The sequence below is a fragment of the Notechis scutatus genome, chromosome Z (assembly GCF_049901735.1).
Source record: "Notechis scutatus isolate UNSWTSFEM ecotype Mainland chromosome Z, rNotScu1.2, whole genome shotgun sequence".
Classification (NCBI taxonomy): Eukaryota; Metazoa; Chordata; class Lepidosauria; order Squamata; family Elapidae; genus Notechis; species Notechis scutatus.
This window is the reverse complement of record NC_142025.1, coordinates 4,066,853-4,092,152: the sequence shown is the minus strand read 5'-3', so window position 1 is coordinate 4,092,152 and position 25,300 is coordinate 4,066,853. Positions and strand designations below refer to the sequence as shown.

At 42.9% G+C, this 25,300-nt stretch overlaps 2 protein-coding genes and 1 long non-coding RNA gene across 7 annotated transcripts in view; 2 read left to right on the top strand and 1 right to left on the bottom strand.

Annotated features, from left to right (window-relative positions):
* The first annotated feature begins 122 nt into the window (after positions 1–122).
* LOC148128750 (uncharacterized) lies at positions 123–10,304 on the top strand. The gene is made up of 6 exons (XM_087946967.1): positions 123–281; positions 3,192–3,317; positions 3,552–3,689; positions 6,002–7,709; positions 9,431–9,471; positions 10,123–10,304. Exons 1-6 carry the CDS (start codon positions 130–132, stop codon positions 10,238–10,240), a joined length of 2,283 nt encoding a protein of 760 aa, XP_087803093.1. The 5' UTR covers positions 123–129; the 3' UTR covers positions 10,241–10,304.
* Positions 9,174–17,474, bottom strand: LOC148128749 (uncharacterized). Its single transcript, XR_015745921.1, has 2 exons — positions 17,340–17,474; positions 9,174–10,409 (listed from the first exon to the last, which is right to left on the bottom strand). It is a non-coding gene; the product is annotated as an uncharacterized LOC148128749 (long non-coding RNA).
* Positions 17,475–17,561: 87 nt separating this feature from the next.
* The window catches only part of MINDY4 (MINDY lysine 48 deubiquitinase 4), an 82,510-nt gene continuing 74,771 nt past the window's right edge, over positions 17,562–25,300 (top strand). For 4 of the 5 annotated variants that reach the window (XM_087946963.1, XM_087946962.1, XM_087946961.1 and 1 more), the window contains exons 1-3: positions 17,562–17,840; positions 19,429–19,548; positions 20,701–20,915. In XM_087946963.1, the coding sequence (XP_087803089.1) occupies positions 17,778–17,840; positions 19,429–19,548; positions 20,701–20,915 (398 nt within the window). In that variant the 5' untranslated portion in view covers positions 17,562–17,777. Of the gene's footprint in view, positions 17,841–19,428; positions 19,549–20,700; positions 20,916–25,300 lie in introns of those variants that run through there. The other variant, XM_087946964.1, reaches the window with a different exon arrangement.

Here is a 25,300-nt window from a genome sequence, read left to right as displayed (position 1 = left end):
AATTTCAATACGCAGAGACAAACACATAAACATACATATATAAAGGTATTTTTAATATTTTTAATTGAAAAGGGTTTGCTGATTCAAATAAAAAGACAAAGGAACTAATTTCGTTGTTATAGGAAATCAATGATAATTTACAAAAAAACAACATCAATTTCAAATCTGTTGTCGGAGAGACAGAAGTTCCACCATGAGAAAAAGGAGCTCGTACGAGTCAGTCTCCAGTTGCAAGGAGAGAAACAGCAACTCAGCGAACAATTTGAGGAAGAACTGAGCAGGTGAGAAACGTTCAGATAGCAGCCTTGACTTTCCCCTCCAGAATTTCAAATTAAATTCTCTTGAGCTCCCTCCCGTAGACACATGTCATAAAATGTACAGGTAGTCCTCGACTTGCAACAGTTCGTTTAGTGACCATTCAGTTACAAAGGCACTTTAAAAAAAGTGACTATTATAGTTTTTCACATGACTATTAATGTGAAAGTGTGAAAAAGTGTGGTTGCGTGATTAAAATTCAGGTGCTTGGCAACTGACTCATATTTTTTGACGGTTGCAGTGTCCTGGCCTTGCTTGTATGACCTTCTGGCAAGAAAAGTCAATGGGGAAGCCGGATTCACTTAACAACTGGGTTAATAACTTATCAATTGCAGCGATTCACTTAAGTGAAGCAGAAAAGGGTCACAAAATGGGGCAAAATACATAAATGTCTCACTAAACAGAAATTTTTGGGCTCAATGGTGGTCATAAGTGGAGAACTACCTGTAAATCACTACATTTATTATGTGAGTCTGGCAGTCACTAAATGAATCTTGCTTCTCCCATTGACTTTGCTTGTCAGAAGGTCGCAATGGGCAATCACAAGACCCAGATACCGTAACCCTTTATAAATACCTGTTTTTAAAACCATAGTTATTAATTTAACAACTGCAGTGATTCACTTATCAGCAAGAAAGTTCAAAAAGGGGGGGGGGACTCACTTAACAAATGTCTCACTTGGCAACAGAAATGTTGGGCTCAATTATGGTCATAAGTTGAGAACTACCTGTACCATAGTTTGCTTTATGGCAGTCATTTATAGCCTGATATCTAGATTAAACGCCAAGCCAAACTGTATGACAGACTATCAGGAGATGATTTTAATGTCTCAAATAATTCCTACTGAAATAAATTAGATTTAAAAAAAAATTCATCTCTGAGAATACTGTGTGTGTTCAGCATTATTTACACCTTAGAGAGGATATTCCATGTTATATAATCCATTACAATGGAGACAATAAATTATAATAAATATATAATTAAAATAATTGTATATTAGAGATATAAACATTCTAATTGCAATTGCATCTATCCTAGCTCGATACCCGTGTGCTTCGCTACGAAACTATGTGATCGGGCTTAGTTTTTGGGGAGGAAAATAAGGGGGGGGGGAAGCATCAATTGGTATTCATCTGTCTAATGTCCTGTCAGTGTGTGAGAGAGTTGAGGGCTGTTTGGAAACTGAAACAGTATTTGCTGTGAGCTAGAAGACAGCAAGGAGCCTGGGCATGGCTTACCTCAACTGTTCCGTAGTAAAGCTGCTTGGTGCTGGGAAACTAAAACTGAAACTCCTTTGCTTGTGTTTTGCACTTGGAACAGATTTCTTTTCAGGTGGGGGGAGGGAGTAGAACTCCTTAGCATCAGAGTGTGTTAATAATATAGGAAATACGAATGCTCTGATGGTCATTTTGAAAAATCCTTCCTTAGTGAGCCCCTAGAAGCCAAGAGGAACATAAGTGCCAAATTTCAAGTTTGTAGGCTTTACGGTTCTGGATATTTTGTGATGATGCAACTCTCTCCGGAATGACTTGTGAAGAGTATTTTGTAATAATTTGCTGTTTATTATCTTGATGGATTAAATCGGCCATCAAGTCAGTATTGACTCTCAAGGATCACATAGTTTCGTTTGTAAGTATCTTATCATAAGATAATAAGGGATTTATTCTTTCCAATCTTTGTATAAACTTACTAAGTAACTACACCTTGAAAACAATATTCATAATTGCTACATTGGCTAAGGGACTGGTCATTTTATCAAAAAAACCAAACACCAATAATATTCACAAAGTTTGGCATTACTTAAATGCAATCCGTTAGTTGAGTATGAAAAACACAACTGCATTCAGGGGATTGTAACATTAGAGAATTTAATGCTGAAGTGCTGAAATTCTCCAGCAGGGAGAAGGAGCAAAACACCAGAAATCAGAATATGGGGGTAATTGTTAATTTCTCACAATTGAAAATAATTGGAGGAATATCTGTGCTAGCTGCAGATATAGTATAAATAGTGAATCAAGCCAGTTCTGAAGTAATGAAATGGAGTGGATGTAGCATGGGGAAGGCAGTGCTTTGAATTCCACATTGGTGTAATTTGATGACATCTTTATGTTCACACCAAAAAGAAGTGATTAAAAATATACTCTTCTGATGAAGTTTGGAAAATTAGATAGGAATAGCAACAGTTGAATTTGTGTGTGTTTTTTTAAATAACCTCTCATGATGACTGGCACATTTTTATTAATACCATTGATATCTCATATTCCCTCACAAACAAGTACAAACTTATTGCTGAAAAAACAACTTGGTGAGATATGTTGACACCTTGGCATTTGTGAGAAGTGAGAATTTTTCCCATATTATGCATCCATAACTTTGTTTCTGGAAATTATTTTGAATTAGTTCGCCCCTTTTATAGAATGTATAAGAAAAAATATGTTTACATTCTAATGACCCCCTGGTAGCATAAGTAAATTAAGTAATGCTAAATACTGAAGTAAAAAGTATTAACTTGTTCTTAAATAATCCAATTCTTATAAATAAAGTGACACTCACCAGAATATTGAAGTAGCTAATCAAATTCCTTAACAATATTATCGAGGTATAACTGAAGTCAGGGAAAATTTACTGATCTGTTATTTTTACTGAGGAATTCTGATATACACAATAATTGATTAAAGCAGTGTTTCCTCTTATCAGAGTTTGCTGGCTGTTGTAAGAGAAAAAGTAATACTGAATTAAATCGCATGGATAAATATATCAATATATAAACACGTATAAATGAAGGTATTTTTTTTTAATTTGGGAAAAAGCTGATCCAAGTAGAAAAATAGGGGTGGGGGGGGCACTAATTTTACTGTGTTCTTCATAATCTGTAGAAAGACAACGATAATTTCAAATCTTTTGTTGGAGAGAGAAAATCTTCATCAGGAGAACAAGGAGCTTCTGAGAATATGTGGGAAAAAACAGCGACTCTGTGAACGTTTTGAGGAAGAACTGAGCATGTGAGAAATTTTTAGATAGCAACCCTGATTTTCTCTTCCAAAATTTTGCATTAAATTCTCTTTAGCTCCCTCTCCTGCTCATACATTATACACTGTTCTGTGTTGAATTCCATTGCCTGGAACAATGTTGGGAGAAAATGAGAAGCGTTTTTAACTATTTAAATTTTTTAAACAATTTTGATCAAGAAAAAAATCTAAGGGGGCTAATTTTAGTTTGGTCTTGATATTTTGCAGACAGAAGAGGATAATTTGTGACCTGTTGTCAGACAGAGATAAGCTCCAGTATGAGAACAATGATGTTGTAGGAGTTGGTCTCCAACTGCGAGGAGAGAAACAGCAACTCTCTGATTATTTTGATGAAAAATTAAGCAGGTGAGAAATTTTTAGATAGCAACCATGACTTTCTCTTTCAGAATTTCAAATTTTATTTAGCTCTAAGGGAAGAAAAATCCATCTGGTTCAGTTCCAAGTGGGGAGAAAGACAATGGAAACATGGAGGCTGATTGGAAAGATGGTTTATTGAAGGACAGGACCACATGGGTTTGAGGTCCTGGGCAGCTGACCAAAAGGTGGGGGGAGAGGTATTTATACCCTCTCTTGGGCCTTGCCCTTGAGCTTCCTGTTCCTGTGCAAGAAATGTATTCTATTGGTTGTCATAGTCCCAGGAGGCTATGCAGGGGTCATAGCTGAGGTTGTCTGAAATAAGTTTGGTTGAACCTTGCTGGGTGATGCAATGAAGGTGCTTTGTTTTGCCATGTGCTGAGCTCTGCTGATAGATAATCCTATTATGACATGGAGGATCATGTCTTAATCCCATCACCCTGGAGCTGAAGGTCTAATTGTCTTGTAGATGGGCTGGCCCTATTAACAAAGGTGAGGGCTGCTTTCCAAGAGCCTATTTTTCATCCTTTCACTCCTTCCAGGATCACTGGTGGGAAAGCAGACATGATTCCCAGTGGATGTGCATTCTGCAAAATTGTGGTTCATCTCTGTATGTGGTCTGGGGGTTACCAAGCCTTAATGCAGGTCTGAAGTTGCTCTTTTCCCCCACGGTTATTCTCTCATTAAGGACTTCCATCTTGGGACCATCTGGCCAAAACAGTCCAGCTACACAAATACGTCATTTAAAGCGTTTTAAAAAGTTTTACTTGTGACATTTTGCCTCAACTTTCTATCAGGTGCAAAGAATCGGGATCATAAAGTTGCAGCATTGAACCTTTATTCAAGCTGTACACAAAAATCTAGTCAACTAACAGCAATCAACAGACACTAGATAAGGGCCAACCCAATTCAAGGGGGCCTTGGATTTCTTGTAGCAATGTCTCTAAATTAATGACACATTTAATTCTGCCTTTCATCTCTGCCTGCTCTTTTCTTAGTTTCCTTCGCTTTGTAGACAATCAGGATATAAACAATAAACAACATTGAAAGTTCACATCCACAGTGTAATCTCACCACTTAATAGAAAAAAATTACCTGTTTGTCTTCATTCACATTACTAGACACTAATCAAGTTGATTATTGCAGTACGTTAAACATAACTTCACATAAGCCAGAGCCTTAAGATTCATTATTCTGGAGGCTACATATGAGCAGTTACTAATAAATACTGTTGTAATATAAATGTCTATAAATCTAATAAAAAAATCCCAGGGAGTCCAAAAACCATTAGTTTGTATAATGATAGTGTTACTATTGCTATGCCTATACATAAACCTATTTAGTAACATTAATAGGTTGCTTTTTCAAGAGGCAACTGGACTTTCTTTGAAATCGTTTCACTTCTCATCCAAGAAGCTTCTTCAGAGCCGATGAAGCTTCTTGGATGAGAAGCGAAATGTCTTCAGAGAAAAAGGGAGTCCAGTTGCATCTTGAAAAGCATCTTTGGGAAAACCATGATCTGGATGACTCGAGAATTTCCATAAACATTTGTGTACAGTTAAATATAAATTCCATCTTATGAACGTTTAATTTAAAATTACAATGGACGTTTTAAGACGTTGTATCTTTCTTATTAGCTGAACGTTACTAAACATTCCTCAGCAAATATTGAAAGTAATATCCCTCTCCCACTTGAAAAATAAAAGAGCAAACAAAATTAATGAATTAAGTGTCATTACAGTTGTAATCCTCCATATGCATAACTAGGAGTAAGACCAGGGGTGGGATTCAATCGGTGTTACTATTGGTTCGGTGATTAAGTTTTGCGGCACACGCACGCTGTGCGCATGTGTAATATAGCTTAAGCTGCACCACCTGGACAGCTGATAAGCGCTGTGCGCGCGTGTGCAGTGTTTGAAAAGCCACTTATTCACTGCTTTTTCAACCTCAGCTGTGCCGTAAAAAGCAGGAAATAAAGGTCAGGTAAGAGCCCGGGCAGGTGGGTGGGCCAAACAGCAGCAGACACAGAACAGATTCAGTGTCTGCTGCTCTTCAGAGCTACTGTTTTTATAGATCCAGGCAGAACCGGTAGCATCCCACTCCTGAGTAAGACGCATGAAACTGAATAGGACTTTTCCAAAGATAGGCATAAGGTAGGTTTTTTAAACTCTCCACCCCTCCACTGTCAAAATAATAATAGTAATCCTCTTTTGGACTAAGAGTTTCCTGACAGCAAGCACTTCTCACTAGAGTTAGCTAAGAATATTTTGTTATTGATCCAGATAACTTTCTGATTTTTCTAGAGAGAGTAAACTGAGAAAGGACTGCTGCTATAGATCATTACTGTGCAAAGACCAGTTAATATCATTTCTGAGTAGAGAACAGAAAAGGTGCTCTGTGAGTATCTGGCTAACAAGTGCAGAGGATACAAAGCCAGAAGATAAGAAAGAAAGCCTGGAAAAGATGAAACCTCAATTCCTGGGAAACACACTAAAGAAGGACTGGCTTAAAGATTCTGTAGACAACCTGAAAACCAAAAAGTCCAAAGAATCCAGGCAAAACGTACTGGGGTGGCTTCAGGGATCTCTGAAAAACATGAAGGAGGTTTCTAATGAAACACCAAGACCCAGCCTGGTGGAATGGCTTAAAGAATCTCTGATAAATCTTCAGAAGGAATCGCCTGAAGCATCCAGGGAAGATGTGAACGATTGGCTGGATATGTCCATAAATCAACTCCAAGAAGAAGGCCCAGAAACATCCCATCTGGATGTGCAGGAATGGCTTGAGGCCTCCATCCAAGGCATTCAAGATCTCCAAAAGTCCGAGGTGGAGCCTCGAAGCAGCCTAAGAAAAGAATGGCTTGAGAAATCGCTAGAGAACCTCAAGAAGCAATCTTCGGAAGGGCCTGTGGAGAATACATTGAAATGGCTTCAAAGATCCTTAGAAAGACTCTCTTCGACCACTGAACCTAAACCAGTTCTTGAAAAATGGCTTCAAGATTCCCTGAAAAGCCTGGAAGAGGAACGTTCTGAAGTAGACAATCAAGATGTCAAAGCGTGGCTTCAAACAACGGTAGACAACCTTGAAGAAGAAGGGCCTGAGGCACCCCATCTAGATGTTCAAGAATGGCTGGAAGCATCCATCCAAGGCATTCAGGATCTACAAAAGCCTAGTGTGACTTTTCAAAGAAACCCAAGAAAAGAATGGCTTGAGAAATCACTAGAGAACCTCAAGAAGCAATCTTCAGAAGGACCTGTGGACAATATATTGCCATGGCTTCAAAGATCCTTAGAAAGACTCTCGTCTTCTACTGAACCTAAACCAGTTCTTGAAAAATGGCTTAAAGAATCCTTGAAAAACCTGCAAGAGGAAAGTTCTGAAGTAGACAATCAAGATGTCAAAGAGTGGCTTCAAACAACGGTAGACAGCCTTGAAGAGGAAGGGCCTGAGGCACCCCATCTAGATGTTCAAGAGTGGCTGGAAGCATCTATTAAGGGCATCCAGGATTTGAACGAACAATACTCCAAAGGAAGGATATCAAGTTTGGAAGAGAGCAGAGAGAGAGTGATTTGGGTAGAAACCGCCAGCTCTGAGAAAAGCTTAAGGAATGGATGGCTCCAAGCCTCTTTATCAAGTTCCAGAGAACATGGATCTACTTCATCCAGATCGGGATTGCAAGGATGGCTACAAGCATCTCTGGGAAAACTCAAACAAGAATCTCCGGATGGATCCAGAAACAACCTGGAGGAATGGCTCCAGGAATCCATACAAAATGCTCAGGAGGGATGTCCTGAGGAATCCAGGCAAGATGTGAAGGAGTGGCTTGGGATAGCCCTAAGTCACCTCCAAGCGGGAGGGCCTCAAACAACCCATCTGAGCGTGGAGGAGTGGCTGGAAACATCTATCCAAGCTCTGCGGGAAGAAAGCCGTAAAGAAATGACAGGAAGCACAGATCCTGAAATGTGGAGGAGAAAATTGCTTTCCAAAAGAATTCCTTCTCAAAGCAAACAGGTATATGAAGAGCATAAATTCTTAAGAGATGATAAGTAATAGTCACTTAATGTAATGTAAATATTTATATTAGGGCGGTGAATGCTCAAAATGAGGAACAGGTAATCCTTGCTTACGACCATAATTGAGTCCATCATTGCTAAGTGAAACATTTGTTGTGAGTTTGCCCCATTTTACAACCTTCCTTGCAACCGTTGTTAAGTGAATCACTACAGTTGTTATGTTCATAATACAGTTGTTAAGTGAATCTCATTTCCTCATTGATTTTGCTTATAAGAAGGTCACAAAATGGGATCATGTGACCCTTGGCCATCGCAACCGTCATAAATATGAGTCAGTTAGCACACATTCGAATTTTGCCCGTGGGGATGCTGCAATAGTTGTAATCATGAAAAAACGGTCATAAGCTGTTCTTTTCAGCGTCGCTGTAACTTTGAACGGTCGCTAAATAAACTGTTGTAAGTCAAGAACTACCTGTATTCCTCACAAGAAGTCTCAGGGATAAATGCTGCCTCTTTGTCTTTGGAACCCTGAACTCAAGAGACCGATCAGGGTGGGAAACCTTTAGAGCCATTATTCTTTCCCCCTAGGAGTTGTAGGAGGGATGGAAATGCCCCCTTCAGATGGTTCCCTCTGGCTACGGGGAAGCTTCATGCTTCATCCCTCAGGAAAGAGGTTCTGCGAAGGACATCGTGAATCCCTCTCTCTGCGGAAGAGTCACGGATGTAGCCCCACAACCGGTCATTTAGATCGGCCTTTCTCAAACGAGATTCTACAAAAGGTCGCTCAGGGGTTTCACGAGAGTGCATAAAAACAAGGACAAATAGGCTGGAAAAAGAGCTTCTATCCCAGGGCAGTAACTCTATTGAATTCTACCGTATATAGTGCAATATTAATGCAGTGTCAGGGGTTTGGAATGTGAAGGATGTGTGTTTGTGTTTATTTTCATAGTCATAATGTACACTGAAGATGGTATTTAATTTCGTTGTACGAGGTGCAGTGAAAATAAACTAAACTGAACTAAACGAGCTAAACTAAAAATGCATAATTTTTTTAGCTTTGTGCACCATGCAATGCCAACTGTAGATATAATATTTTTACGAAAATTGTTTCAAGGGTTCTTCCAGGTAAAAAGGCTGAAAAAGGCTGATTTAGAGAGGGGAAAAAAAGTAGAGATAAATTCAGCTCCTGTTGTTCATCATAAGGTAAAAAAAAGTTTGAATGCAGAGACTCCATAATACAGAAGCCGTATCTGAGGAATTAGAAGTAAAACAGGTCATCTTGCAAATCAGGGAAATGTAGCATTTCTTATTTTAAGTCTTGCCGTTTCAGAGAAAATGGTGCTATGTGTATATAATTTGCATACTGCTTTTACTTGGGAAAGAGTTGCAAAAAATTATAGGACCTTGTAAAAGGAGAGCCGACGTGTTAGGAGTTTGGAAGAAGCTTTTCTGAATAACCCCCTTTTTTTTTTTTTTTTTAAAGCGCCTTTTAATAACATTTGCCAGTTGAAAAATGTGATACCAGGTTTTTTTTAAACAAAAAAAACAAAATTTATCTGAAAAAGATGAGTTGGGTAGGAGGCTGTTTGATAATCAAAACCTGAGGCATCACTGCAGTAATAATGGAATTTAGGCAATGACTGTACAGTCAATATAGCTATTAATGTAAGATATATTCACTTATTGTTTTCTTTGCTATTTGCCCCTCATGGCTTCCAGATTGTAAGGAAGAACCTAGGAAAAAAGAGATGTTGCTGCAGGTATGTCTTATTCTAATTGTAGATAGATTTAATTTGTCCGACTTGAGTAGCCTTCCCTTCCTTCCCCTTCCTTCTAAATCAGGGGTCTTCAGACTTGACAGCTTTAAGACCTGTGGACTTCAACTCCCAGAATTCCTGAGCTCACATGACTGGAGAAGGAATTCTGGGAGTTGAAGTCCACAAGTCTTAAACTTGCCAAGTTTGAAGACCCTTGCTCTAAATATTTGGAAATGCTCCTATCCATTAAAAGGCCTGGATTGGGAAGTGTTGCCCCTTAACTCACTTCTTGCCTGTGAGTGGTGCCACTCCATGCTTGATGCTAAGTGCCCTTTCACAAAGTGGGCTGATGGTTGCTCTTGAGACCCCCTGGAGGCCCCCTGCTTCACTTCCTATCCCAATGGGCCCTCCAAATACATCTGAACGGAGCCCTTTCCCGCTGGTATCCGGTAAGATGGGAGGTGTTGGAGAATCCCTTGGTCAGGCTTACACCAGATAAGCTGGGTGACAATCCCAAGGATTCATAAGCAACATGGCTCAGTTGAGTAGAGATGATGCAGCTTCGAAAGCACCAGGTTAATGAAAGGCTAGGGAGCACCGTGAATTAGCCAAGGTTCTCCTAGCAAGCTGTTCTCTTTTCTCTGTCCTTTTCAGAAAAAAACATGGACAAATGTTGAAGGCATTCATCCTTCTGGCAGTGCTCCTCTTGGCTCTCTATGGACATTTTAGGCTGTACTGCGTGGTGAGTGAGCGGGGCCTGAGACCTTACTGACTTTTTGCAGGACGAGGAAGAAAAAGCTCTTGTTGTTGAGCCATCTCACCGTTGATGCTACCCAGTCGGATAATGAAACATCCGCAAGCAAGAACCAAGTTCAGAGAACGCCAAAGGACTTCACGGTTCAATCCTGAGCCACACAGATTCCCTCATATTCGATATTCTCCTGCAGATACAAAAATGAAAAAAACATATTTTGCACGGTATCTCCTATGTGCCGTTAATGGTGTTCTCTTTTTCAATAATTATAAAAATTAAATGCTGATTTAATTTGAATTTTTGGTTTAAAGCCAGAGGTGAATACTGCCTTGGTATAAAAATGTCTCTCGTATCTGCTGCTTCCACTATTGCTGCCATCAAGCTGACCAAATCAATAAACTGGAAACATACCAGCAAGTATTTTCTGTTGTGGTTTTTCTGCCATTTTGGAATGTGTGATACAGTGGAATAGTGGAACAGGTGATTTACAACCAATGCACATTTGCCACCAACAATGGTGATTATTTAGATGCAGTTTTAAGTTTATAGGAACAAGAAGCAAGTAAGCAAGCAAATATAGGAAGCATAAAAGTGGGGAAGGAAGGAAGGGCCAAAGGATGAGCAAGATGTAGCCCAAAATGCCAAATACAGATAGGCAACAGTAGACCAAGGATAGACCAAGGTTAGATGTAACACATGTCTGTCACTTGTAATAGCCTAGAGCAGGGGTGGGCAAACCGGCCCGGGGGCCACATCCGGCCCGTTGGTCTGTCCAATGCGGCCCGCCCCTGAAAAAAAATCACTGCCATTGGTCTGTCCAATCCGGCCCGCCCCTGAAAAAAAATAGCTGGGTGTGGCGTATTGCCCTGTGCCGCGTGGCCCCCAAAGCTGCAAAACAGTGCGGAGCGATCTAGGGGTAGGAAAGAAAAGAAATTTGCAAAGGCCTCGGCTGGGAGTTGAAATCACCTTCGAGTGCGACCTCTCCGAAGGTGAGTCCCTGCCGATCCCCCTTTTTCCAGGGCTTCTAGGCTTAAACTTTGCAAAGGCAAAGCTTGCAGGCTGGAGCGTCTTCCCGCCGAGGAGCGGGAAGGGTTCCACCCGCGGGCGGGCGGGCTGCTTGGAGCCACCTAAAGCTAGGCCGCTGCTGGTGGAGCCTTGCCCTGCCTTGGTGCCCGTTCCCAGCTCGGCGGTCCTGCTCGGGCGGCACTTTAAAGCCTGCTCCCAGCACCCGAGCAACTTCCCAGCAACTTTCGGCTTCGTTTTAACTCGTGGGCGCCAGGCATGATATTCCGCTCTGAAAAAAAATCGGGCCGGCCAAAGAGACCCCCTGCGCGCGCCCGGGAGTGCCCGCTGCTTTCCCTCGCCGGGCTGGGCGGCGGCGTGTTGCACAGAGGCTGGTCTGTGGCTGGCCCAGCTCCCTTTTCCTGCCGCTCAGCGGCCTCCACTGCGACCGCCCGGGCTCCGCTCAGGTATTCAGCTGGGGCTGTCAGAAGTTGCTACGCCGTGCAGCTCCACGCGGCTCCAGTCCCACGTTGCCTCGGGAAGGGAAAGGCAAAACCAGGAGCCGCTGCTGCCGTTGCAAAGCGCCGCCGCGGCTCTTCTTTTTGCCTTTCCCTTCCTGAGGGAACGCGGGACTGGAGCCGCGCCGAGCCGCGCCAGCAACTCCTGACTCGGGGCCTCCGAGGGGAGGAAGGAGGAGAAGAAGGGGTGGGGGGAAAGGAGGGGGCGATTCCCAAAAAATCGAATTCTGATTTTAATCGGAAGAATTTCATGCCTGGGCGCTTGCGCCTGGCCCCGAGCCGCGCGGCGGAGGGAAGCCCGGCGGGCAGGCGGGCTGCTTGGAGGAGGCGACCCAGTGGCGCTTCGGGCTTCCCCTCCGCCGTGCGGCTCAGGGCGCGGCGCGAGCGCCCGCGAGTTAAAACGGCAAGCGAAAGTTGCTGGGAAGTTGCTCGGTTTTCCGGGCTTCCAGGGCTTTGCAAAGGCAAAGTTTGCAGGCTGGAGCGTCTTCCGCCGAGCAGCGGGAAGGGTTCCGCCCGGCGGGCGGGCGGGCTGCTTGGATCGGGCTGCTGTGCAGCTCGGGCGAGGCGCGAGCGCCCGCGAGTTAAAACGAAGCCGAAAGTTGCTGGGAAGTTGCTCGGATTTCTGGGGCTTCCAGGCTTAAACTTTGCTCGGGCGGCACTTTAAAAGCCTGCTCCCAGCACCCGAGCAACTTCCCAGCAACTTTCGGCTTCCTTTTAACTCGCGGGCGCTCGCGCCTGGCCCCGATCCGCGCGGCAGAGGGGAAGCCCGGCGGGCGGGCGAGCTGCTTGGAGGAGGCGACCCGGCGGTGCTCCGGCAGCAGCAACAGGCAGTTTCGCCCGGGCTCCGCTCAGGTGTCTGGCTGGGGCTGTGAGGAGTTGCTACTGCCGGCGCAGCTCGTGCGGCTCCAGTCCGCGTTGCCTTGGGAAGGAAAAGGCAAAACCAGGAGCCGCTGAGCCTGAGCCTCCGGTGCCGCTGCTCCCGTTGCAAAGCACCGCCGCGGCTCTTCCTTTTGCCTTTCCTTCCCGAGGCAACGCGGGACTGGAGCTGCGTGGAGCGCGCCGGCGGTAGCAACTCCCGACTCAGGGGGCCTCCGAGGGGAGGGAAGGAGGAGAAGGGGGGAAGGGGGCGATTCCCAAAAATCTTGTGCTGACCCGGCCCGTCTGTCAAATTTTAAAAGTCAATGCGGCCCCGAGCCAAAAAGTTTGCCCACCCTGGCCTAGAGAGTACTACTAATTAGAACAGGGGTGGGCAAACTTTTGGCTCGGGGCCGCATTGACTTTTAAAATTTGACAGACTGGCCAGGTCAGCACAAGATTTTTGGGAATCGCGCCCCACCCTTTCCCCCACCCCTTTCTCCTCCTTCCCCTCCCCTCGGAGGCCCCCTGAGTCAGGAGTTGCTACTGCCGGCGCGGCTCCAGTCCCGCATTGCCTCGGGAAGGGAAAGGCAAAAAGGAAGAGCCGCGGCGGTGCTTTGCAACGGCAGCAGCGGCACCGGAGGCTCAGGCTCAGCAGCTCCTGGTTTTGCCTTTTCCTTCCCAAGGCAACGCAGGACTGGAGCCGCGCGAGCTGCGCCGGCGGTAGCAACTCCTGACAGCCCCAGCCGGACACCTGAGCGGAGCCTGGGTGGAACTGCCTGTTGCTGCTGCCGGAGCACCACCGGGTCACCTCCTCCAAGCAGCCCGCCCGCCGCCGGGCTTCCTCTCTGCCGCGCGCTCGGGGCCAGGCGCGAGTGCCCGCGAGTTAAAAGGAAGCCGAAAGTTGCTGGGAAGTTGCTCGGGTGCTGGGAGCAGGCTTTTAAAGTGCCGCCCGAGCAAAGTTTAAGCAGCCCGCCCGCCTGGCGGGCGGAACCCTCCCGCTCCTTGGCGGGAAGACGCTCCAGCCTGCAAACTTTGCCTTTGCAAAGTTTAAGCCTGGAAGCCCCGGAAATCCGAGCAACTTCCCAGCAACTTTCGGCTTGTTTTAACTCGGGCACTCGCGCCTCACCCCGAGCCGCATGGCAGCCCGCTCAAGCAACCCGCCCCGCCCGCCGGGCGGAACCTTCCCGCTCCTCGGGAAGACACTCCAGCCTGCAAACTTTGCCTTTGCAAAGCCCTGGAAGCCCGAAAACCGAGCAACTTCCCAGCAACTTTCGGCTTGTTTTAACTCGCGGGTGCTCGCGCCTCGCCCGAGCCGCACAGCAGAGGGAAGCCCAGAGCGCCGCCGGTCGCCTCCTCCAAGCAGCCCGCCTGCCCGCCCGCCCACCGGCTGGGCTTCTCCTCCGCTGCGCGGCTCGGGCCAGGTGCGAGTGCCCACAAGTTAAAACGAAGCCGAAAGTTGCTGGGAAGTTGCTCGGGTGCTGGGAGCAGGCTTTTAAAGTGCCGCCCGAGCAGGACCGCCGAGCCGGGAAACAGGGCACCAAGGCAGGGCAAGGCTCCACCAGCAGCGGCCTAGCTTTAGGTGGCTCCAAGCAGCCCGCTCCAAGCAGCCCGCCCGCCCACCGGGCGGAACCTTCCGCTCCTCAGCGGGAAGACGCTGCAGCCTGCAAGCTTTGCCTTTGCAAAGTTTAAGCTGGAAGCCCCGGAAAAAAGGGGATCGGGGGGGACTCACCTTCGGAGAGGTCGCACTCGAAGGTGATTTGAACTCCCAGCCGAGGCCTTTGCAAATTTCTTTTCTTTCCTACCCCTAGATCGCTCCGCACTGTTTTGCAGCTTTGGGGGCCACGCAGCACAGGGCAATACGCCACGCCCAGCGATTTTTTTCAGGGCGGGCCGGATTGGTCAGACCAATGGCAGCGATTTTTTTCAGGGTGGGCGGATTGGACAGACCAGCGGGCCGGATGTGGCCCGCGGGCCGTAGTTTGCCCACCCCTGAATTAGAAACAGAGATGTTTGTAAACTAGGAATTAGGTCAGTGATAACTGGATGCCTGAGTTCAGGAATGTAAATAGTCTCTGGTTTTAAGTCTATATGTTGTTTGATCATTTTTTTCCAATCGTGTGTATTTTAGTCCAGTATCTTTTTGCTTCTATGCATGTCCACCATATATGGTAATATGATCCAGGTATCTGATGACATTTCCAACATTTTGCCGATTTGTCCTTATTAAATTTTTGCTATTCTTACGGGAGTATGTGCCACCTGTAAAACATCTTATACAGTACAAATTCTCTTTATAGGCAGGAGTAGCAAGGTATGAGCGTATCTGGTTGAAGGAGTAGATTTAGGATTAATTAGCCTCACTGTCAGAAATTTCTCCTGAATTCCAGGTTGCTTCTCTCCTTGATTAGTTTCCGTCCGCTGCTTCTAGTGCTTTGGAAAATAATTTGACCTCTCCTTTGGGGCAGCCCTTCAAATACTGGAATGCTGCTATCCTATCATCCCTCGGCCTTTATTTTCTTTAAACTAGACATACCCAATTCCTGCAATCGTTCTTTGCATGTTTTAGCCTCCAGTCTCCCTATGTTTCAAGGCAGCTTTGCGGTGGTGAAGATGCCACAACCTGCCAAAAACTCCAAACAGGCTTTGGATTGCATTTGACACACTCTGTGTGATCTGCTGTATTATAGTGCCACTCAAAAGCAGCAGTAGCACTTAAATATCGCTTCACAGTGCTTTTCTCTCTAAGCAGTTTACAGAGTCAGCTTCTTGCTCCCAACAATCTGGGTCCTCCTTTTACCCACCTTGGAAGGATGGAAGGCTGGGTCAACCTTGAGCTGGTCAGGATCGAACTGCCAAATTGCTGGCAAGGGACAGCCAGCAGAATTAGCCTGCAAATGCTGCATTCTAACCACTGCGCCACTATGGCTCTTGAAATGAAAATGAAATAAAATTAAAAGTGCCTAGTTTCATGAGGTATTATCTTACTTCATATTTCTAAATGCTTTTCATTCCTTTTATCACGAGTATGCATTTGTGATTGGGAATAGTTCAGCTCGTCTTCGATTTACAATAGTTTTCATTCGAAATTACAACAGCGCTGAAAAAAAGTGATTTACGATGGTTTTTCACACTTATGACCATTGTAGCATCCCCAAGGTCGTGTGGTCAAAATTCAGACGCCTGACAACTGACTCGCCCTTATGACAGTTGCAGTGTCCCTGGGGTCACGTGATCCCCTTTTGCAACCTTCTGACAAGCGAAGTCAATGGGGAAGCCAGATTCGCTTAACAACCGTGTTACTAATTTAGCAACTGCAGTGTTCCATTTAACAACGGTGGCAAGAAAGGTCATAAAATGGAGAAAACTCACTTAACAACTGTCTCACTCAACAACATAATTTTTGGGCTCAACTGTGGTCATACGTCAAGGATTACTGTACTCAAGACAATGGAAAAATCTATGATTGTTCATAAAGAATATATTGCTCTGCAATTTTTCATAAAAGCTCCTGAAATTTCCTTTTGAAAGAAAAGCTTATAGTGGCCTGAAAACTCCACGGCCGTTGGTGACACTCTCACTCAGCTCTCCACAAGCAAAGTCAACGGGGGAAGCCGGACTTGCTTAATGGCCACATGATTAACTTGACAATTTCAGTGATTTGGTTAAGAACCATGGCTAAAAAAGATGGTAAAATCTGGCACAGCTGACATAACCATTCCTTGCTTAGTGTGAAAGTAATTTGAGCTGGGTTTTTTTTTTTTTTTGCAAGAATGATGCCAAATGGCTGCATTATTGTGGATAATGCTAATGGTCCTTTTTTTCCTTCTTCCCATCCTTCCCTTCTTCCCTATCCTTTCTTTCCTTCCTCTTTTTTTTTAAACAAATTTTATTCAGTTTTTCACATTAAAAACAAAAATCTCTTTTTAGTGGACAACGTTATTTCCGGGTCATCACCTTTACATATAAATATGACAGTAATTATACATTCATATATGCATACTTAATTCTATTATTACCTTTTCCATTCCAAATTTTCAGTAAGGAGAGAAACAAACACATTAATTCTAGCCTCTTTCATTAATCTCAATCGAAACATCTTTTTGTTTCATTTCAATTATTTCAAATATAATCCTTTAATATTTATTTTAAAAATAAAGATAAACAATATGTGTTTGCCTAATAATAATAATAATAATAATAATAATAATAATAATAATAATAATAATAATAATAATAATAATAAAGTTACCAATGTCTCTCTTTGCTTTTAATAGTCTATATTAACTTATTAATTTAGTTGGTTCTTTAGTCTTTCTTTCATCTTGATGCATCTTCCTTCCTCCTCCCTCTATTCTTCCTTCCTTCTTTTCCTTCCTTTTCTTCTTCCTTTCCCCTTTCCTCCCTCTATTCTTCCTCCTCTTTCCTCCTCTTCCTTCTATTCTTTTTCTCTCACCTTCCTTCCTCTTCTTCCCCACTCTTCTTCCTTTCTCTATTCCTTCCTTCTTCCTCTCCTCTGTCCCCCATTCTTCTTTTCTCTTCCCTTCCTTCTTTCCTCCTCTTCCCTCTATTCTCCCTCTTTCTCCTCTTCCTTCCTTTTCTTCCTCTCTTCCTCCATCCTCTATTCTTTCTCTGCCCCTGATCCCCTCCTTTCTCAATAACTTTTTAAAAAGAGAAAATATTTACTACAAAAAAAAAAATCACTTCGCCTACATCACCATGTAAAAAGACATTGCAAGGACTTTTTCTGACAGCAAAGCTCGCCAGCCTCCTTTCTTCTTTGCAAACCTCATGTTTCACCACCCGTATCCAATACCTTCTCAATCTGAGCCCCAACCTTTCTCAACCTCTCTACAACTTTAAGAAGGGTGGACTTCAACTCCCAGAATTCCCCAGTCCGCCCCGTTCTAAGCATCGCGACGATAGGCTGGCGGTATCCTCATCTGGCCTCGGGAACCCCCGAGAATTCTCGGCGCGTTACGTCATCGCCATGACAACCTGCCAACTGTAAGGCAACTGCCTTGTCCGCCCGCCGGCTGCAATTTGAGCAAAGCCCCCGCGACGGGTTGGAGAGACCAAGCCAATATATAGACTATATATATATATATATATAAATAAAACCACCTTTGCATTTCGTTTTATTTTTCAATCAGAGCTCGTTGCATGCTGCAAGATCATCAATGGAAGCGTCTTTCGTGGAAGAGGTGGCTGCGTCTTTAGTGCGAGAGTTCCTGAGCAAAAAGGTGAGAGGGGTAGGGGTGGGAAAGGATTGGAGGAGGGGGAGGTAAAACCTCGGGGCTCTCCTCCCTCTGGCTGCCCAACCTGGAGAAGAACCGGATTCCTCAGGGGACTACATTTCCCACAATGCATTGGGGGGGGGCGTTTCCATATAGACAAACCGTGGACCGATTGTGTTTGCAATTAATTTTTAGTAAAGAAGGTTTTTCTTCCCAGAACACAAAACAATACAAATTTAGAGAAAAAGAAAGCTTAGAGAAGTAAAAGGAAAGAGATAAGCAGAGAAAGAAAAAGAGAGAGAGGGAGAGAGAGAGAGAAAGTGGGGGCAGGGGAAGAAAGAAAAGAAAGAAAGAAAAGGAGAGTGGCAGGGGAGGATTTTTTTAAAAAGTGAAAGAGAAAGGAAAAGAAAGAAAAAGAATGAGGAGGGCTTTGAATCTCTACACCAGATAAGATATTTATTTATGTATTGAATTTATATTGCTGCCTATTCATCCACGGCAATATAAATATATCAATACAAATAAAGACAACCTTTATTGTCATTTTTTACTGTAAGCACCCTGTCACACTCTAAAAATGACATTTGGTTGCCTTTAAAAGCAGTGATAATTGTATTCATATTTTACCCTTTCTCTCTAAAGGTTACATTGTGCCCCCTTCTTTCATTATTCAATCCTTCCTAAGCATCCTATCCATAAATCAATTTTTTTCTGTTTTCAGCAAAAGTCCATAAAGAAACTCCAGTTATTAACCAATATGGTAACCGGTGTTTCTCAGCCACAGCAACTTGGGAGATGTATGGGGACTGCAGTTCCCAGAATTCTCAGTAATGACCCTGCAAGAGAATTCTGGGAATTGGACTGTGCATCTTAAAGCATGCTGGGTGGGAAATTCTGGGAGTTTACATTTGCCCAACTTTAAGCATGCCAGCTATGGAATTCTGGGAGTTGAAGTCCACACGTCGTAAAACACGCAGGCCGGGGAATTCTGGGAGTTGAACCTCTTTAAGAGTTATGTACCGTAGATTGACATTTGAAATTAGAGAGCAAGAGGATGAACAATAATAATGAAATATGTAGAATCTTAGAAAATAATAAATATGTAAAGATGTATTTTTTTTTCTTTTTTACTATATCTATAAAAAAATTTTTAGGATAGATTTGGGAAGATTATATGAATTGTTACAAAATGATACTAAGTAAATTATAGTTATCTCGCAAAATATGAATGAATAAAATTATTGTCAAATGATTAAATAATAATGATACTAGGGTATTTAATTTCTGATTGAGAATATGAGTTATTATGCAATGTAACTGCAATTGATGACTATGAAATGGATGCACAAAAAATTTGTAAACCAACCGGCACACTGCTTGTATATTCATGGAAGAAAGGTTGATGTTTTTATGTTTTGTTTGTTTATGTTTGTTTTTTAAAAATCAATAAAAAATTTACACACACACACACAAAAGAGTTATGTACCAACAGCTTCTGTGAATATTATTACACTGATGTCTAAATTAACCAGCTGCATATTCCAGATTTAAGGTTACTTTTCTACGCTGATTTATAACATTACCTCTGGCCCAGGGCTTAAAGAAGACAAGTACCATGTTGGATGAAGAATTTCCCCGTACTGCACTCAGCATCAACAACAGAAATGAGCTCCGGAATGTTCTGAATCTCCAGTCTTTATACAAACAAAACAAGGTAAAAACAGGGCAGCATTTCTGAATTTTTGCACAATGGTTTCCAGGACACTTTGGAAGTTATAAGCAAGACCCTTGCTGGGACAAACTGTTCGAGGTGAGCAGTTGGAAGGGGCCACAAAGGTCATCTATTCTAATCCCCTGCAATGTGCAAAAACAACTAATTACATCACTCATGACTGGTTGTCAGTTTCCTCTTTAAAAGCACCAAAAATGATAATTATTGATCTTAGGGACCAAGGAGAAATTTCCTCACAGCGAGGACAATTAATCAGTGGGTGCTTTAAAACTTGTGGGTGTTCCATCACTGGAGGTACTTAAGAAAAGTCTCTTTGCTTGAGGTGAGGGCTTGACTAGCAGACCTCCAGGATCCCTTCCGACTCTGTTATTCTGTACAGATCATCGTCAAGTTACAACAGTTCCTTTAGTGACCATTCAAAGTTACAACAGCACTGGAAAAAGTGACTTATAACAATTTTTCAGTTATGACCTTTGCAGCATCCCCATGTCATGTGATCAAAATTCAGACGCTTGCCAACTGACTCATACTTATGACGGTTGCAGTGTCCCCCCTTTGTGACTTTCTGGCAAAGGCAGTCAATGGGGAAGCCAGATTCACTTAACAACCGGGTTACTAATTTATCAACTGCAGTGATTCACTTAACCACTGTGGCAAGAAAGGTCGTAAGATGGGGCAAAATTCACTTAACCAATGTCTCGTTTTAGCAATATAAATTTTGGGCTCAATTGTGGTCATAAGTCAAGGACTACCTGTACACAATCAGAAAGAAAGAAAGAAGGATGGAAGGGAGAAAGAGAGAAAGAAAGGAAAAGAGGAAAAAGAAGGAAGGAATCAAGACCAAAAGAAAAGAAAAGGGAGCAAGAAATAAAGGAAAGGAAAAGAGAAAGGAAAGGAAAAAGGAAAGAGAAGAGAAACAAATTTTACAAATGATCCAGTCAGTAGTCATTGGTTTACTAATAAATGCACTGCTCTAATTTAATAGTACATTATATTGTTTAAAATATCACAAAAGGCGGGAGACTTGAACCTAGAATATGCAGGCTGGGAATCAACTCTTTTGTCTTTTGCAAACAGTAAAACTGAGTCAGCCTAATTCTAATGGCCCATTTATCTTAACTTTTTCTACTGCAGGCCAAAGAGACTCCTTTAAAAACCATCCTGGAAATCATGGCGAGCTACTTTCTGGAGCTCCAGAGTAACCAAACCTTCCTGGGAAATTCCTCATTTCTGGAAAAGAAAGCCTGTCCCACAAGAAGTTCGGAGAGCTTTCCTCCTAAGAATTCCCTCTCTGGAGAAGCCGCTCGAAGGCAAACAGCAGCTGAGAAAACTAAAAAAGGGACTCCCAGGTATAACTTTTAGCATTTGACCCTAAATCTTTAGATGGCAGTCATTGCTGCATACAGGAAGTCCTTGACTTACGACTGCAAGTGAGCCCGAAATTACTGTGGTAAGTCACGGTGATCCTTAAGTAGTCACCATATGATTATGGTCTATTTTATGACCTTTTTGACAGTGGTCATTAAGCAAACACTGCTGTCGTAAAGCAAATACGCTGTCTGCAATGGCTGGTTTTTTTGCTGGAAACTGGAAGTACAGTTGGTCCTCGGCTTACAACCACAATTAAACCCAAAATGTATTTTTGCTAAGTGAGATGGTTGTCAAACTGAGTTTTGCCCCATTTTTTGTTCCTCCTTTCATAGTTGTTAAATGAAGCACTGTTGTGGTTAAGTTAGTTGTTAAGTGAATCTAGCTTCCCCATTGACTTTGCTTGTCAGAAGGTCGCAAAAGAGGATCACGTGACCTTGGGACACTGCAACCGTCATAAGTACATGCCAGTTGCCAAACATCTGAATTTTGATCACATAACCATGGGAATAACACAATAGAATAGAATAGAATAGAATAGAATAGAATAGAATAGAGAATGGAATGGAATGGAATGGAATGGAATGGAATGGAATGGAATAGAATAGAATAGAATAGAATAGAATAGAATAGAATAGAATAGAATAGAATAGAATAGAATAGAATAGAATAGAATAGAATTCTTTATTGGCCAAGTGTGATTGGACACACAAGGAAATTTGTCTTGATGCATAAGCTCCATAAAGAAAAAATAAAATACATTCATCAATAATCATAATACAACACTTAGTGATAGTCATAGATTACTAGTAAGCAATCAAATCATACATAGGTTACTAATACACATTCAAAACATACTAGGAAAACAAAACAATATAAATTGTAAAATACAAGCGACACGGTTATAGTCATATGTGGAAGAGATAGCTAATGAGAAGGATGAGAAGAATAATAGCAATACAGTCTTAGTAAATAATTTGAATGTTGAGGAAATTGTTAGCATTCAAGAGAAAACTGTCCTTATTGTCTAGTTGTTCTGGTGTGCAGTGCCCTATATCAAGGGTCTTCAAACTTGGCAAGTTTAAGACTTGCGACTTCAACTCCCAGAATTCCTGAGCTAACATGACTGGAGGAAGAATTATGGGAGTTGAAGTCCACAAGTCTTAAAGCTGCCAAGTTTGAAGACCTCTGCCCTATAGTGTCGTTTTGAGGGTTGTAACTTACAACAATGGCTGTAAGTGTGAAAACCGGTCATAAGTCCCTTGTTTCATTGCCATTGTAACTTGGAATGGTCATTAAACAAATCAAGGAACACCAGTAAAGTTTTTGGCAAAAACGCGCATGAATTGCTGTCGTGATGTGACTGCGGGATGCCACAAACAGCTGTAAATGCAAACCAGATGCTGAGTGTCCAAAATGTGATCATGTGACTGTGGGGGAGGGGAGCTAGCCAGTGGTGGTATTCAATTTTTTTTTTTACTACCGGTACTGTGGGCGTGGCTTGGTGGGCAGGGCAAGGGATGGTTACTGTAAAATCCCCATTCAATCCCCACTCCTGGGGGAAAGTTACTGCAAAATCCCATTCCCTCCCCACCCCACTAACCTGCTTTCCAGCTCTGTTCTCCTGTGCAGGGCAACCAAAGAAGACCCAGCCGATCAGCTGGGACTCAATGGGAGGCAGAGAATAGATGGGGTTGGCGGGACCAGTCAGAGGTTTGCCAGTTCTCCAAACTACTCAAAATTTCCGCTGCTGGTTCTCCAGAACTGGGTCAGAACCTGCTGAATACCCACCTCTGGAGCTGGCCATCAGGACTTTGAATCCGTTATGTTTTTTGGATCCATTGTAACTTAGAACAGTTGCTGTCCAACTGGTCATAAGTGGAGAGCTACCGATATTATAGTGTTAAAATTCATAATTTACCAATCTCTGCCACTGCCTTATGATAAAACGGTTGCTTGAGCCCTGAAAAAGATGCAGGCCAGGAAACTGGGGGTTTTCAGGAAAAAAAGACTGGCCATTTTTACAGGATGATATAAGGATTGCATACACTGGCAGGGGTTGGAGTAAATGATCTCTGAGGTCCCTTCCAATCTGGGTTGCTATGAATTAACCATTATAATTACAGGCCAAACCTATTTCACCCAAAACACCATTGTCAAATGATTAAGAGATAAACATATCTGTTGCTGCCTGTCCCTAAAGGGCCTAAAGAATACAGCTTTCCCATTTCAAAAGGTCCACGGTTTGTTGCAGTTATTTACAGATAAGGAGAGGGCATTAATCCAAAGTAGGTGATCCAGAAATGATTCATTTCCTCTTTTGTCAGCTACAAAAAATACCTTCCTGTATCCAGACCGTTCAACCGAGGGCAGGCATACAGATAGTCGACTTACAACCACAATTGAGCCCAAAATCTATGTTGCTAGGTATTTGTTGAGTTTTGCCTCATTTTTATGACTTTTCTTGCCACCGTTGTTAAGTGAATCACTGCAGTTGTTAAGTTAGTAACACGGTTGTTAAGTGACTTAGGCTTCCCCACTGACTTTGCCTTTCAGAAGGTTGCAAAAGGGGATCATGTGACCCCAGGACACTGCAACCGTCATAAATATGAGACAGTTGCCAAGCATCTGAATGTAAATCACATGGCTGTGGGAATGCTGCCACAGTCATAAGTGTAAAAAGCAGCCATAAATCCCTTTTTTTCAGGTCCACTAGTAACTTTGGTCACTAAATGAACTGTTGTTAAGTCAAAGACTACCTGTATTCAGGCATGTTAATATTAAACCCTTTTTTTCTCTGCGACCCCTGAGAAACTAGAGGCAGATTTCCAGAACCTTCTGCCTTTTAATAAAATGTCAGAAGATGCGCTACAGAACCCTTTCCGTTATTTCCACAGGGTTAATAATATACATTAAATGGCATTCCTGAAGCTTAAAATATGTGCCAAATTAAGATTAGAAGATGTGTTCTGTAATTACAGGAAATGAATGGGGAAATGGGATATAACAAGATGCCTGTGATAAAAAAGTGATTGCTCTGGATGACTTCATTCTTTGTCGATTTAAGTCTGAACAATGGGCAGATGGTTATGTACACTGTCAGAACTGAGATCTGTAGCCTGATCTTTAATGTGAATGTGTTTCTCCACTTCTATAAGTTTAAAATATGTGCACTTCCACTCCAGGAATTCTCCAGCCAGCAGGCATGGCCTTCAAGCCCCCAGAATTCCCCAGCCAACAGAATAGAATAGAATAGAATAGAATAGAATAGAATAGAATAGAATAGAATAGAATAAAATAACTTTATTGGCCAAGTGTGATTGGACACACAAGGAATTTGTCTTGGTGCAAATGCTCTCAGTGTACATAAAAGAAAAGGTACATTTGTCAAGAGTCCAGAATCATTAGGTACAATACTTAATAATAGTCATAGGGTACAATGAGCAATCAAATCATACTAGGAAACAATCAATATAAATCATAAGGATACGAGCGACAAAGTTACAATCATACAGTCATAAGCGAGAGGAGATGGGTGAAAGGAAGGATGGGAAGATTAAAAGTTAATGCAGACTTTGTAAATAGTTGGACAGTGTTGAGGGAATTATTTGTTTAGCAGAGTGATGGCGTTCGGGGGAAAAACTGTCCTTGTGTCTAGTTGATCTGGTATGCAGTGCTCTACGGCATCATTTTGAGTGTAGGAGCTGAAACAGTCTATGTCCAAGATGTGAGGGGTCTGTAAATATTTTCACAGCCCTCTTTTCGACTAATGCAATATACAGGTCTTTAATGGAAGGCAGATTGATAGTAACTTTGATAGTAACTGCAGTCCTAATTATTCTCTGAAGTCTGTGTCTGTCTTGTTGGCTGGGGAATTCTGGGAATTGAAGTCCACACAATTTAAATTTGCTGAGGCTGAGAAACATCAGTATCGGTCCAGTAATAGATCATAGCATCATAGGACTGGAAGAGACCTGGGAGGTCTTCTAGTCCAACCCTTTCCCTGTTCTGTATAGGGAATCCCCACATTATTCCAAGCAATCCCTTCTCTAGGCTTTTCCTGAAAACCTCCAGCAATGAGGCATCCTTAAGAGGACAGAGGCCTTTAAGACCTGTTTCTGCCTAGTCTACCTCACAGGGTTGTTTTGGGGATAACAACGCCATCTTCTGAATGCTATCATCTTGGGAAACAGAGAAAAGACAACTCCAGAGTCCAAGTTTATCTGTCCCAGCTTATGAATGGTAGGCTGCTTTGCATGGTTTTGAGGGCTGGGGACTTCTGTCTCGAGTTCACGGTGCAAATGCATGTTTTGTTTTTGCTTTGGAGAGAAGGAAGTCTTTTAAAGCGACCCCCCGTTCTAACTTT

Bases quoted from the DNA above. Each gene is read 5' to 3' on its own strand.
- LOC148128750 (XM_087946967.1), top strand. From the start codon at position 130: ATGATAATTTACAAAAAAACAACATCAATTTCAAATCTGTTGTCGGAG. The intron at 3,690-6,001 runs GTGAGAAATTTT...TGATTTTTCTAG, and splicing joins TTTGATGAAAAATTAAGCAG to AGAGAGTAAACTGAGAAAGG. The intron at 7,710-9,430 runs GTATATGAAGAG...CATGGCTTCCAG, and splicing joins TTCCTTCTCAAAGCAAACAG to ATTGTAAGGAAGAACCTAGG.